A 14033-nucleotide genomic window follows, 5' to 3' on the forward strand; every position below is an offset into this window, starting at 1 on the left:
ACTATCTTCGAAGTCTCTAATCCTAATGTACCAGTTTTGATATCCTAGCCTCTTCTCCGTAGAGCCACTCAATTCCTCTCCTTAGGATACCAACAGTTTATCCTGAAGTCAGTCTACCAGCCAGTGACCCCAGCAATAATTTATTCTAACTGAATATCCCCTCCAGAAGCTATTTTGTTTCTAGAAGCTAGCAGAAATAACATTCGTCAGATATACAAGACTGAAGCTCTACACAGAACCTCAGGAGCTTTACCCAATTTAAACATTACCAAAATAAAACCAGATTTCATGCAGCTACTCACCTCTGATTGGGTGGGGGACAGTCTGAGCCGTATTCCTGCACATGCATCCCAAAGAAGCACAAGTCTACACCATCAATCTCCTCGAAGGCAAAAAGCGCTTTTGTTCGATAAGGGAAAGACTCAGCCATCTCTCCGCTGTCTACAAATCTGCACATTAGAAGGCAAAAAGGGAATACCAAATATATTCACATATTAGAGAATATGCATCAGCATGTAAAGACAACAAGTGTTCCTGTAATTCTACAGTTAAATGCTTACAGACTACGCAAATACCCACTTTTTGTTGTGAAAGAGACAATCATCACAACTACTATGCTCCTGTAGTACCTGTTTGTCAAGAACTGGTTGGTAAGTGAGGTTTTGAATCCAACAGTATTTTTTCTTTATAGTAGCATACAAGCAAATTCAAATAGCTTTCCCGCCCACCCCCTCCTCAGAAGGGATCAAAACTAGAAGCAGATAGAACATACCTTGCTTTCATTCCTGGCTTCACTTCGACAGTTTTGTCAGATGCATGTACCACCCTAACTGTAACCTCTCCCGCCTCCGGGTGATTCTGTCGCCTTAGGAAATCATTGACTCTGTTCTCCAAGAAGGTACCGAGTCTTGTAGCTGGTAACCCTGCAGGAAAAATATTCCAGCTCTGAATATATACAAAACAGAAGTGTTCAAATGTGATTTCTCTCTTCAGGTGTTAAATGAAAAGTGACTCAAGACATGCAGTACGTTACTATAAATTAAAGCATTATCTTTGAACACGACCCCTTCTGGATGAAGATGAGCTGCCTTTCACCTACAGGCACGCTTATGGTTTAGACATTATTCAAATGAAGAAAGAATCTACATCTCAGCCCAGTTCCTATCTGTCTTTAAAGTCAATCACAATTAAGGCTCCTCTTGAATAGAAGCTTCTAATTACTTAAACTGGATTACAAACACTGTTCTCAGATGTAGCTGAGACGAGACAAGATGTTGCACTTAGAAGCATACTTAAGTCTTTAAGTCACACTAGTCAAGTTAATCTCTCTGCTTCCCAAAGAATCCATTTTGATAAAGAACTACTAAATGACTGTCTGCAAATAACAGGTTGTTCAGAAGTTTCTTCAAACAAAATGCAGACAGAAGTACAAGCATGGAGCTAGCTGACAAAACCTAAAGCTGAAAGGGAGTTCAAAGACTTGTGGCGTAACACGGCCTGTCTCACTGCTGCCCACTACTTCTGATAGAGGTTACATATCTGTCACTCGGTTCTTCCATTTTCCAATTTAATACCTTCTTAGCGAAGTATACACTGTATACATCTAGCATCACCATGTATGCAGCGTATATGTCTAGCAACAGATAAAGGTTGCTAGAAAGAAAACCTAGGTAGTAACATCTGTAAATGGACCCTTACATTCTTCCAGTATCACCTGCGAATCTAGCAAGATTTGATATTATAAAAATATTGAAACCTTTGGTTTGCTTTCCATTTCATGAGAACTACTGAAGAGAAATTTTTGACTGAGTGCTAAGTCTATCAGTCCACCCCTAACCCCACCCCAAATTTAAAGGCAATTTACAGTCTTGGACAGACTCCTTCCTCATTTTCCAAAGCAGCAACTTAAGTACCTGTACAACACCATTGTTAAGTTACATTTGAATCTCCATTCAAACATACTGGTTGACTGGAGGTTTGTTTTTTTTTTGAGCAGCTATAGTAAATATTTACTATTTTATGTACACTAAGCTAAGCAGCTTTCTAAAGACTTGTTTTGTCTATGGAACAGAGAGAAAGCAATCACAAATTTCCTCCTATAGTGCCTTCAAATCAGCTGCTGTTAACCCTGAAATAAGAGATAAAAAGACTGTATCTTGCACTAGCAGTGCTTTAAAACAGTACATAAATACTGTACCACAGACTATTAACCGAAGGTAGCACCTGAGAATGCAGACATTTTGAACACCACAGAACAGATGTTCAAAGTATCCTCCACCTAACTCAAAGACTGGAATGTAAAATGAGCGTAAAAGCCACCTCTTCCCCACTCTTGAAGTATTTAAGATTTCTTTGTGCAAATGTCATCAGAAACTTACTTTTAGCAGAAAATTTGTTCTCTTTCCTGGTTCGTCCTGTTTTCTTTAGGCAGCCATCACAGACAAAGCTGAAGCAGAAATATGGTAAAGTGAAAAACACTCCAAATCAGACCACAAGTTCCTTAGCATCTTATTGGAAGCAAAATCTTTCACCAGGTAAAGTCTGGAAAATACCTTAACTGAAAATTGAACTAACAGACAGCACAGTGAATAGTGCCAGCAAAAACAGCTGCAGTAGAGGATCCAGGCCATACACCACCTGTGTACAGCCCTGCCACAACCTGCAAGCTTCAGCCCAGGAAACAGCTTCTTTACTGGCAGGTCTGACGCCAATTGTTCCAGGAATACTTTAAGTTAAACAGTCTCAAACTATTAAGAAAAAATACAAGTTGGCTAGATGCCGATCTTTTTCTTTCCCTTCCCCCCTTTTAAAAAAACACCTAAGTACACTGTAGCTGATAAAAAGATTTGCAAATTATTTCTCAGTTACTGTGTATCTACCTTTTCTGCAGAAAGGTGAATGATAACAAAATAGTAAAAGTCAAAGAGCCCTCATCAAGAAGGAATCATCTGAACTCCCCCTTATAGATCTTTCTCTACATGTAATTTATACGTTTCTTTAAAAGGATATTAAAGCAGTAAGAAACAACGTATTTTGATCTACAGCTACTCAGTATTCAAGAACAGCTACGTTGCTTTTCAGATTTAATCTGATCAGAGGTCAAAAAGGGGAATTCATCTTAAATATTTCACTGGTTACAAAACTTGAAGATGACAAAGCAATCTGAACTGTGCAGAAAATAAATTGGTACGAAATTGTTTCAAACTAAAAACATCTTTTCACAAAGCAGAAGTATCTTTAAACATAAAAGGCCAAAACATAAGGCTGAAAGGCCTTCTACATACAGGAATATTAGAAAACTTCACACACAATAGTAAGATATGATTTCCAAATCTGATGTTACTGTATATATTCTGTAAGTTTTTCAGGTGGGTATGCAAATTTTTCCATTGGATAGGGTTTTATTAGACATTTTTAGATATGCACTAACTCCAGTAAAACTATCATATACTCTACTTAAGGAGAGATTCCTCACCCAGAAGGCCAGATTATCTCATTATGAAGAACACAGATCTGGTGCATTTTTCTTCCACACTCTATACATTCAACAAACCTGTAGAAAGAAAAAAAGGTGGCAGGGAAGCAAGGTTAGTAGCACCATTAGTTGTTTTTGTACTCTGTAATATTTTAACAAAACAGTTCTAGCATTTAAGGCTCTTGATTCTATTTATCATAGAGAATACCCGTGCTAAGAACAGCCTCCAGGATGCATTAAGGATCTGCAGGGACACATCATTACACCCTTTGCTTGCCTTACTGTCATCCACTTCACTTTTTTTTTTTTTTAGTGAAACCCTTCTAAGACTCAAACCTGTGAACTGCTTGTTGCTGCTACAATAAAGAAGAAAATTGATTCACAGTCATCAGAAGCAAGGAACCAGGAGAAACTGTTGGGTGTTAGTTGCCCCACTATGCTTGAAGCCTGGGGAACATCGCAAATCTACTGCAGAAAGGTGGGAAAGAGAAAAACACTAACAATATCACGGACATTTTTCAGAATTCCAGAGGAGATTTAAGGACAGCTCAGAGCTGTTACACTGTTTAGGTCACAGATGTTGGTGAATATAGTTTTCCTAAATACCTAAGGTTGTTTCACATTATCAGGACAATCTGACTCCTTTTGAATACAACTGCTTTAAAGTCAGACTTAAAATGAATAGTTGTCATTTATGTAGGGCACATGGTATCACACTAAGTTGGGCTTGAATTTTAGTGTTAGGCTGCATCTCCAATATAACAAACAGAAAGACGAGTTATGAATCAAGTTCCTACTCTCTCCTTCCCACAGCCCTTGTAAAATACAAGAAAGAATTGGCTGGCCCTTATGCCCTTTACAAGAATATAGTGGGAAGAATAAATATCCCTTCTGCTCATTTGAGAATGAAAATAGCATTTTCAGAGTAGCAGCATACGTGTATAATGAAGGAGCACAAAGTGGCTTCAAAAAATCATCAGGAATACAAAGAAAAGCAGCTGAGTCACCACCATCTTTACTGAATGCTTACAGTTCTTACAGAGCAGTACAGAAGAACCAAATGATTCAAATTTAACAGATCTTTTCCTTCTACTACAGCTGCCTATAAAATATGACAACTAGAGGAGCCAACAGCACCAAAAAAGCTACTGCCAAAATGACCCAAATCAGTTCCGAGACATGCACTTGCTGCAGCAGCGTTTCAAGTTTAGTTATCTGCATTCATTCTTTTGCTGGATCTACATTAAAGACAACAAAATGCACTAATTTCAGGCCATGCATACAGCTTTACATTTTTCTTAAGTACAGCTGTGGTAGTTTGGGTTCTCAAGACAGAATGACAGATATGCTGCTTGTTTAGCAGCCCCTGCCGTTTAACGAACAGAGCTACATGAAATTTGGAAGATGATGAAAAACAAAGCTGGTAGTGAATGAGTAACATGTCTTTAACAAAAGAGCTATGATGAAATGAGGATCATTTGAAATGTGACAGCATTACTTACAGTTCAGGGTCCAGTGTATCATTTTTCCGTTTCGAAAACTGTTCTTTGTTTATCGTGCTATGGAGAAACAGGCAATAAGACTCAGTTTTAACACAAGACAACATATATTCATGCCATACCACACACACCTCCACACATCAAGATAAAACCTACAAGCAGATTTTTTTTTTTTTAAACGCTCACTAGCACTACAAAGAAGAGTATTTTATTGTTCAAAGTGATTGACAATCAAAATATATGCCACCCTTGACTCTGCCCATTGGAAAAAGAAAATTATCTGTAGGACAATAGCTTGTGGAGACCCACATTGCTCCCTTATTCAGTTTTACCAAAGGATGAACGGTAAATAGTTCAAGTTTAAGTTTTGGACAAGCTTGATCAGTCTCTCATAGTGAAAGGACCATTTGATATGCCTCTCTGATATTCCGAACGTCCAAAGGCAGAGAATTCCAATTATCTTTCATTACTGAAGAAGAATCTCTTCTTTAAGAGGAGGGCTAGAGGAATCTCAGACTAACTTCAAAGGAAAAATTCAAGCTTCCAAACACTCCAACCTGAACCCAGCCATCACTGTACACTTTAGCTTTACCTTCCTTTGAAAGGACTAGCCCTTTGCAGGACTAGGAACTTCGTCTTTTTGACAGTATGGTCCCAGGTACCTTTTACACCAGAGTAGTTCAAAGCAGTCCAGAATATTCATGACAAGAATACTCAGATCTCTGAGAATTTACCTTAAGGAGGTGCTGGATAACATGAGGCAATTGATACATGCCTCCCTGAGAAGGACTGAGTCTGTGTCACAACAACTTGCATTGACCTTCCTATCCTTTTATTTCAGTGTTTATTCTGCAGAATTCCCCATTACTCCAAACAGTAGCTCTAGTCACCATACTTTACTAATAAGACCTGACATGTTTCTAAGCTTTTTTGCTTTCCTTCATTTTAACTACACATTACGGTAACAGAGGAAGGGAGCAAGATCTCTCTGCCCCAACAGAATGAGGTCCTGACAGAAAGCCTGTAAGTAGGAGAACGAGTGTTTAGAAGTATACTTGCTCCTTATGTGCAGCTTATAGTGTCCGTTTTCATTACATGACAGCCAAATATTTAAACCAGCTACAAAAACAAAGTACTTTATGAACTGGAAGTACCTTCTCACCGTTACTTGCTTGAAAGCAAGAGCTTTTGTTTAATTACTAAAAATGAAATTTGTAGCCAACACCTGTGTTTCCAAACATAGCATAAAAATTGAAAAACACTCTATGCTGCCTCCTACCCTGACTCAAAGGTTTGTGACAAGCCGTGCCAACTTATGCCCATGAGGCAGACTGTATTCCCTCAGCAGCTAAGCAAAACTTTGTACACAAATTTGATGTTTACTTACATAGGTTTAAATGCATATAGATACTTGCTTTTCTCATGTGTAATTACCTCATATCCCAGACCTCACAGTAATAAAATTGAACAATATTGATTAAGTCTTGTGTCTTTGCTTCTAGCAGAGTAGCAATCCATACTATTCGCAGAGGCCTGGCCCATTACACTGACCAGCATATGAACAGTTTCTTTTTCCTTCCAGAACAGTAGATGTACATCTTCTCAAGCCCTAGTAGATTCTTTCACAACTGCTCTAGATACATATGTGTGACCAAAATTTGGTAGTGTGCTGCTAAAGACAGCTTCTACTTCCAGCAAAAGTCACCTCAACCTGCCCCATTACTGACTTGCACAACTCTCCCCTTAGTTTTAGACTTTCCTCAAGTTCCCCACTTGTTTCTATCTGCAGAGTTCTTGGAAGGTCCTTCCCCAAAAGAGCTTTAACAGCTTAACTGCTCAAAAACTTTCAGAGTAACTGCTTGGCACTTGGCTGTCCCTCAAGGGCTTCCTTAGTCTCCCAAAACTGATTCAAGATTTCTGGGAGAGGTATGAGAAAGGCACAGTGGAATAGAAAACTGTCCAAACAGTTTCCTACTACCATGGAAGATGCAAGTAAATCCATGCACAGCCTTTGACCATTATCCTACTCAACAACTGCACAGCATTTCTCAAAAGCAGATGGCACTCCAACACTTATATATTTGAATGGCAAAAGGAGGTTGCCTGCTTCTGATTTTCTGATTTAGATGAAAAACAAGCTGAAGGATGAATAGCCGGTCTATAAGCAGAATATTACATTTAACTACTTCAAACTATGTCTGTCACCTACCTGCCTGCAGTCATGGTTCTTTTCTGCATTCAAATACTTTGACATTTTTGTCAGAAAAATAGTGATTCTCTTCTTTTCTCTCTAATGGTATAGTTGCAATTTCTTTCTCCTCACCAACAGTTGAGTCAGTCAAGATTTTAAAGAAGAAATTTACAGCACAAGTCCAGGCTTTTACTAAGAATATCTGGTCCTCCCTATACTGGCCTAGATATAGAGCAGGTCACCTAAAACTTAACTCCTTCCTTTTGAGAAAGCACTTTAGACCATGACACAGTTCATGAATGCATAACCCAAGCAAACACAAGTAACTTACGTTTGAGGTTGTGAAGGGTCATCTCCCAAAGAAACGCTCTCCCCTTGGATTTCGTTGAAGCACTTCTCACAGAAATGATACCTGTCAGCAAGAAGGCCATATTTGGGTGAACTGCTCCGTCCACACAACACAGCCCAAGCCAAGCAATGGAGCCACCAATCACAGCAGGCCAAGGAAGGGACAGGAGCAGAGAGCAGGTCATCAACGGCGGCAAGGATATTCAATGATGCAGATTTATGGGCCCCACATTGTGTTTGGTTGGTTTTGTTTTGGTTTTGGTTTTTGTTTTTGTTTGTTTGGGTGGGTTTTTTGCGCAATCAAAGCCAAGCGCAGACAACGACAAGCACGAAGGAGAAGATACACAAACAGACAAAGAAATGGGGGTTTGCAGGACAAAAACAAGAACATAGAAGCAGGACAAGACAACACAAAGCAGAAAGCCAAGGCAAAGCACAGATTAGCATTAAATCTCTCAAACGGGTTCTCAAGCAGCAAATGATTAAAGCAAATTAAATGAGTATTCCATTTTAGCATACCCATACCCTCTTCATTTTAATAATCCATGCCACACATAGCAAAGAATTAAAATGAAAGAGGAGAAGAGCAGAAAGAAGGAAGAACTGCTATGCTGACGTACAAATCAGCATAGCAGTTCTGTTGGCAGGAGGATCTATAGGACATCAATGGAAGAAGGATAAACCTTCCATCTTCAATGTATAAATGCTGAAAGGCCACAGGATTCTCTCCCAGTTGAAAGGGGAAGCTAAACACCAGAATCTTAAAGAATAAAACAATCTCTCCTCAAAATCTTTCAGACGATTATAGAACTGTCAAACTATATATTAACTAAACTCCTAAAATTATCCACACATACACAGCTCTTCCACAGCCCAATCTGAGCATAGAACAGTGCAAGTATCAGTACAGTAAGCATCACAGAAAGGTTTCATTTAGTTTCATTTACATTTGGAAAAAAGCAGTGGTTAATTCAAGATTCTACCCCAGCCCTCAGTAGTGTTCTGAAACTGTGGCCTCTCTATTACTAAAGCATGTTAATTGAGTGCACAAGGCATCTTGAGCGCACAAGGCATCTAAAAACAGTTACAACATTTTATTGCAAAGCTACACAAACCAACACTATAGCAGCTGTTAAGCTAAGATGAACAGGTCTCAACCCTCTCTCCCAGTCTTCATCTGAGGTGATGCACAGAATAGTGCTTCTGGAATTGTGCACTTCAGTCTACGGATATACGTGTATGTGTGTATATTGTTATATACAAATAAGTCCCATGTGCACATGTTAACGTTCCATTCTAACATCTGAAAGCATGTAAAGCATGCCAGACTTTGGAGTACTGGTCTTTTGGTCCATCCAGTGTGTGATCATAGATAAGTATAAGTAGAAAATACTGATACGTAATACAGAGCTTACTGTAATTTTGGACTTTTAGAATACAGAAGTTATGGGACTCTGCAAACTCAAACTACAATCAGTTTCCTACTTCATTCCTAAAAACCTCCATTCACTGCTATAAAACTTCATGAAGCCTAAGAAGGTTCAGATATACGCTACAGCTCTTTGGTTGCTTCTACCTAACCAAGTGCTTAAGAAAATTATAATTCTTGCAAAATCTTGACTTTCAGGTAAAAATCTTTGTGTTTCCCTTGTTGCTGTTTTTGAATGGTGTTAGAACAGAGCAGGAACTGAACAGATGGAGGAAACATAATTTGGAGGTAACCATCCCTTTTCTAACAGGTACATTCTGGCAATAGGCATGGGGATAGGAGAGTGTCAAAGTCTATTTCTTCCTGCCTCAATCCCTCAGTTGGCAAACAGAAGCCTAGCAAGAAAACTTCCCTAAGAACTGAAATAAGGCTTAATTACTTCAATAAACTGGAGGTCAAAAAAATTAGTTAAGAGAGCTGTAGAACTAACAGCTCTTTACACAACTGCTGACAGCCACTGAAGACAGCTCCCTTAAGGCAACTTGGGGAGAAAAAACAAGCAATCTACTTAGTATCTGAATATACAAATCTTCATTGAAGATTTGCACCACAAAAATATGTTTGTTCTTCGGTTAAAATTACAAGAAAAACAAAGACTTGTCAAGTATGATATGTATAATGAATATAACATACTTGCTGTATGTGTCTTTTTCCCCATGAAAAATACTGCTGCATGGTAGCAAGCAAAGACAACAGACTAGCATATATGATATTTAGATTTAGCTAACTGCAGGATAATTTATTAAGACATCACACATTATTGCAAGCAAGAGAGTATAGACTACAGTCAACTTTTGCAAAAAAGAAATCACTAGCACACAGGGTAAACTATTCAAGGGCACTTCCAGCAACTTTCTTTTGTAACACAAAGGTGTACACATATAAAGAGGGTATATATGTATATACATGCATGCCTTTGACAGATTGATTGCAGCATGCACAAAACTGCACCCAGTGAGTTTTCCTTACCTGTTCTGGTAACTGTAGTAAGTGGCATCTCGAGGGATTGTGCATAGCTGTTTGCCATAGCAACACAGAGTCTGTGGCGAGAACTCCAACTGCAAAGAGAACGGGTCATCTTAGTACTAATACAATGTCACGTGCTCTCCATAGCAAGCAAGCATGACCCAGACACCAACCATTACCACGTTATCCTGTGCACAGATCTCACAGTACAGCAAGACTACAAAGAGCCATAAGAAACATTCAGTGGGCTGTTATTCTCAAGTTAGCTCTTCTCCAAACGTGGAGAGCATATCAAAACAAGACAGTGGAAGTGCAACAGTCTCAACACACTGAAATTGAGAGCATTTGTGCAGTAACATCTGTCTCCTTTGTAATTATGAACTGGTTAGCACTAAATGAAATCAACATAAGCCTTCAGTAACTGACTCTTCCCCCCCCCCCCAAGGGCTTATATGTGAATATATGATTTAAGCAACAGATAGAATTAGAAGATGCATTAAAAACTTAAAACCAGATCACTTAAGATTACTAAATCCTGGTAAGCTTTCAGAATTTTTTAAACACCATAGTTGCTAACAGCTGCAAGTGCTGTATTTTTCCTCCTTGGTGTCAGAAAGCAAACAGAAAAAACAAGAACAAGAAAGACTTTTCCTTACCTTTCTTCCACAGCAGTAACCAAGGCTCTGCATAACTGGGTCAATTTCTTGCTCAAACACCTCTGCCAGTTTTGAACAGTACTTATATACCCGGGAAGTTTTGCGGTTATAGAGCCAGGCGTTATTGAACATGAGCCAGATGTCATCTACATATTGCCATGGTTCCTGATACTGTCCTGTATCTAGCTTCCTCTTTATAGTAGAGAGGTCCATCGGGTTCTTCACTATGTCAAAGTAATCCTGCAAGAACAAGAAGTGTATCAAAATACTACTCCAGAACTATGTTGTGAAATGACAGCAGAGGCATTCTCAGCATATAAATTCTTCTGGAACACAGCAAGAAAAACAGGTTCCTCCCTGACTTGACTGTCAAGCTGCTTGTGACACACAGTGAAGTCTAAGCAATACCATATCATTCCCTAGCACTTCCTTTTCATTATTCCTGTATTTCTCAGGTTCCATCACTCATCTACTCTCGATGAAATAAAGCCGCTAATTTTAGTCAGCAAAACAAGGCTTACAGAAAGAAGGAAATGGCAGTGTTTTTTGCAGCCACCGTGATTCTGAGGATATACATAAGAACATTAGCATAAAGAACCTGTTTGGTTTTTTTAATAGACCAGCTAATCTATTAACAAAACCCAATAATTTTATTAAGATGATAAAAGATGTCATGTCTCCTCCTACAAATCTTTCCATCTAACTAATGCCTTTTTCCAATCCCCCCCCTCAACAGTTTCAGGACTGCTTGTCTCAAGAAAGTCCTCCAAATGTGACAGCCAGCTGAAAGCTTGCTCAAGAACATTAGAAACACTTATGCCTGCCTATAACACAGGTCTTGCATTTTTGCAGCAAAATAAAACTGGATAAAGCCATCCAATCAAAAACCTTTCAGACAAATGTTGCCCAAACAATTTGAATAGGAATTCTTTGTACACACATGGGCAAATTATAAACTTGCGTGGTCAATCCAGGGAGTATAAACACAGACCCGTTAAAGAATACTAATTTCTTCCAGAGACAACTCTAAAACAAGCAGAAAATTCAGCCTAAAGAAAAACAAGTTGAGTAGTCTCTTCTTTGCTAATAACTTAATCACTGATAATTTTATTTTCAAGTGGTCTTAATCCGCTTAGTTTCCTACATACTCAAAGCTCTGAATTCTACAGGTGCTTCTCATTGATAGAAGCATCACAATGTGAAGGAATATACATAAAAGAAACCCCCCCACAGCAGTGGGAACTGGTGGTAATCACTTCAATGGATGGTACACCTGCTTATTTATCAAAAGGAACACAGACCCAAATGAACCTTTGAAAAAAACAAAACTCTAACTCAAACATCATATGTTCCACTAAGTTAAACCTCTTCAAACACATCAACACAGAAGTGGTAACAAGACAGACTAAGCTGTTCTCAAGTAATGTGTCATAATGTAGCAGTTCTGGGTTAAAGCCAGGAAAATATCTTGCTAAGAAACTCACAGGAATCCCTAGTAGTTGGGGATCCACAGGCTGTCGAAATGGAAGAGACTCTGGATCCTGACGGTAAAGTGCCTCCAGTGTTGGCATAAGTGCCTGCCGCAACTCTTCTGGCTTGAAAACTTTTGAAAAACAATCAACATTAGAAAGATAAAAATGTCTAAGGAAGAAACCTGCTGGGAAAATGTGGTGTGTGAAAAGACTACAGGCAAAGCAACGCGTATAAGATACTTAGCATGGGTTGTTTATCCTCTCAACACTAAGTTCTGAGTAGGACATTAAAACGATCACCTGGACATAAGGAAACTACCAAAACATTTAAGAGGATCTTGTTTCAAAATAGGAAGATGTTTCAAAATAGGAAGACACTTAAATTTAAGAGCCAATTTTCATTTCAAATATGGCCCCTCTCTGATGTTACAGGAATTTACAGCAATAACTTGTCGAGACAATCTACAACAGAAGTCTCTCCAATCTCTGTTGTACGAACCATTTTACTAATACTTAATGTTTAATACTAAAGCCTTAAGAACTTGACCAAAGCCAATTACAAGTTGACATATTAGGCATTTTTGTCCAAGAGCCACAAAACCAATTCACATAAGCCTACTGATTACCACTGAAGAAAGCTCAGTCCCCATCTCCCCCAACCCCTTCTCAAGATTTCTCTAGGCAGACGAGTGAATTTCAGTCAGCGTTCCCACTTACTTTTTTTCTTAGACTGTCCTGCTGCTGGAGAAGACTGAGTAGCTGGAGTAGTAGGTCTTTCTTCCCCCTCTGGTATTTCAGTCTTCACTTCTGTTTTCTTCTCCTCTTGTTCCATTGGGTCTGGTTTACATTCTTCCACAACTGGTTCTACTTTAACCTGAAAATTAGATTATAGCCTGTCACAGCTGCCTGCAGAGTCATCCAGCCATGTTTTCTGTCCTTTAAATTTCTCCCCTATCTTGCCCACCAGTCTTCCCCAGGATTAAGGCTGTCTACTTTGTAGTCATAACCTGCCTAAAACTTCATCAGACAGGCAAGAACATATCTTTAAGCACTACTGTAGTAGCAGTGATAGACTGTTGAACAATTCTGAGCTGCAAGCAGACCCAGGGCATTCATCCTGCTCCTCACACAGGTCTGACGGTCTCTCCTGCACTGCAGTTGCCAGAAGGACACTGCTGGCAACCACACTCCTCACTGTCAGGTTGTCATGGACTAGTAAAGCAGCCTGTCATATACAACCACAAAACAGAGACCCTTCTTTAGGAAGAGGGAGGGGAGATGACAATCAAAAGAGCAGCAGCTGGTAGCATCCACAGCCCTCACTGAACTCTGGGAGGAATTGCTTTTATGGAGACGGAGCATCTAACAGCACTAGATGAAGATATTCTACCCAACAACAGACCAACAAACTCACTTCAGATTTCTCCTCCATTTGCAGCTCTGTTTGTTCTGGTTCCCCCTCATCTGTTTTAATATCCATTTTCACTTCCTGCAAAGGTGGCTGCTGCTGCTCTGGAGCAGTCTGCTGAGAGTTCACTTCTGTGCTGCTGGTGGATGGGGGGTTGGATACCTGCCCATCAATGCTTACGGCTGGTTGTGAAAGCTGAGGAGGAAAAAATACACATTACAAATAGGCTTCTAGTGAACCTATTGTTTTTCCTTGCTCTAATCTACCTTTTGCCTATACTTTATTTCCACCAAGTTTAAATGCACTCTAGTACTTCTGCTTGACTAACCTGAAGTACATATTGCTACACAACTCCAGCTACAGAAAAACACAGACATGTGCACTGGAAGAACTAGCATATAGATAATATCATATTGTTCCTCACTGTACACCATCACTGTGTGTATGTAGATATAACTGAAGGTCTCATGCATGCTTCACAGCAAATTTCTAAATATGCCTGAAAAATACTTCTGCGGAAACACCAGGT

The 14033-nt window shown here is 39.3% G+C and overlaps 1 protein-coding gene across 3 annotated transcripts in view; it reads right to left on the reverse strand.

Moving 5' to 3' along the window:
* EP300 (EP300 lysine acetyltransferase) overlaps positions 1–14033 on the reverse strand; it is a 66094-nt gene that overhangs the window by 10382 nt on the left and 41679 nt on the right. For all 3 annotated transcript variants that reach the window (XM_080575394.1, XM_080575393.1, XM_080575392.1), the window contains 11 exons: positions 13511–13699; positions 12814–12970; positions 12109–12227; positions 10625–10864; positions 9972–10060; positions 7497–7577; positions 4978–5034; positions 3476–3553; positions 2379–2446; positions 773–923; positions 303–449 (listed from right to left, as the gene is read on the reverse strand). In XM_080575394.1, coding sequence (XP_080431520.1) covers positions 303–449; positions 773–923; positions 2379–2446; positions 3476–3553; positions 4978–5034; positions 7497–7577; positions 9972–10060; positions 10625–10864; positions 12109–12227; positions 12814–12970; positions 13511–13699 — 1376 coding nt within the window. The remainder of the gene's footprint in view (positions 1–302; positions 450–772; positions 924–2378; positions 2447–3475; positions 3554–4977; positions 5035–7496; positions 7578–9971; positions 10061–10624; positions 10865–12108; positions 12228–12813; positions 12971–13510; positions 13700–14033) is intronic.

Source organism: Anser brachyrhynchus (assembly GCF_964034855.1).
Source record: "Anser brachyrhynchus genome assembly, chromosome: 1".
Taxonomy (NCBI): Eukaryota; Metazoa; Chordata; class Aves; order Anseriformes; family Anatidae; genus Anser; species Anser brachyrhynchus.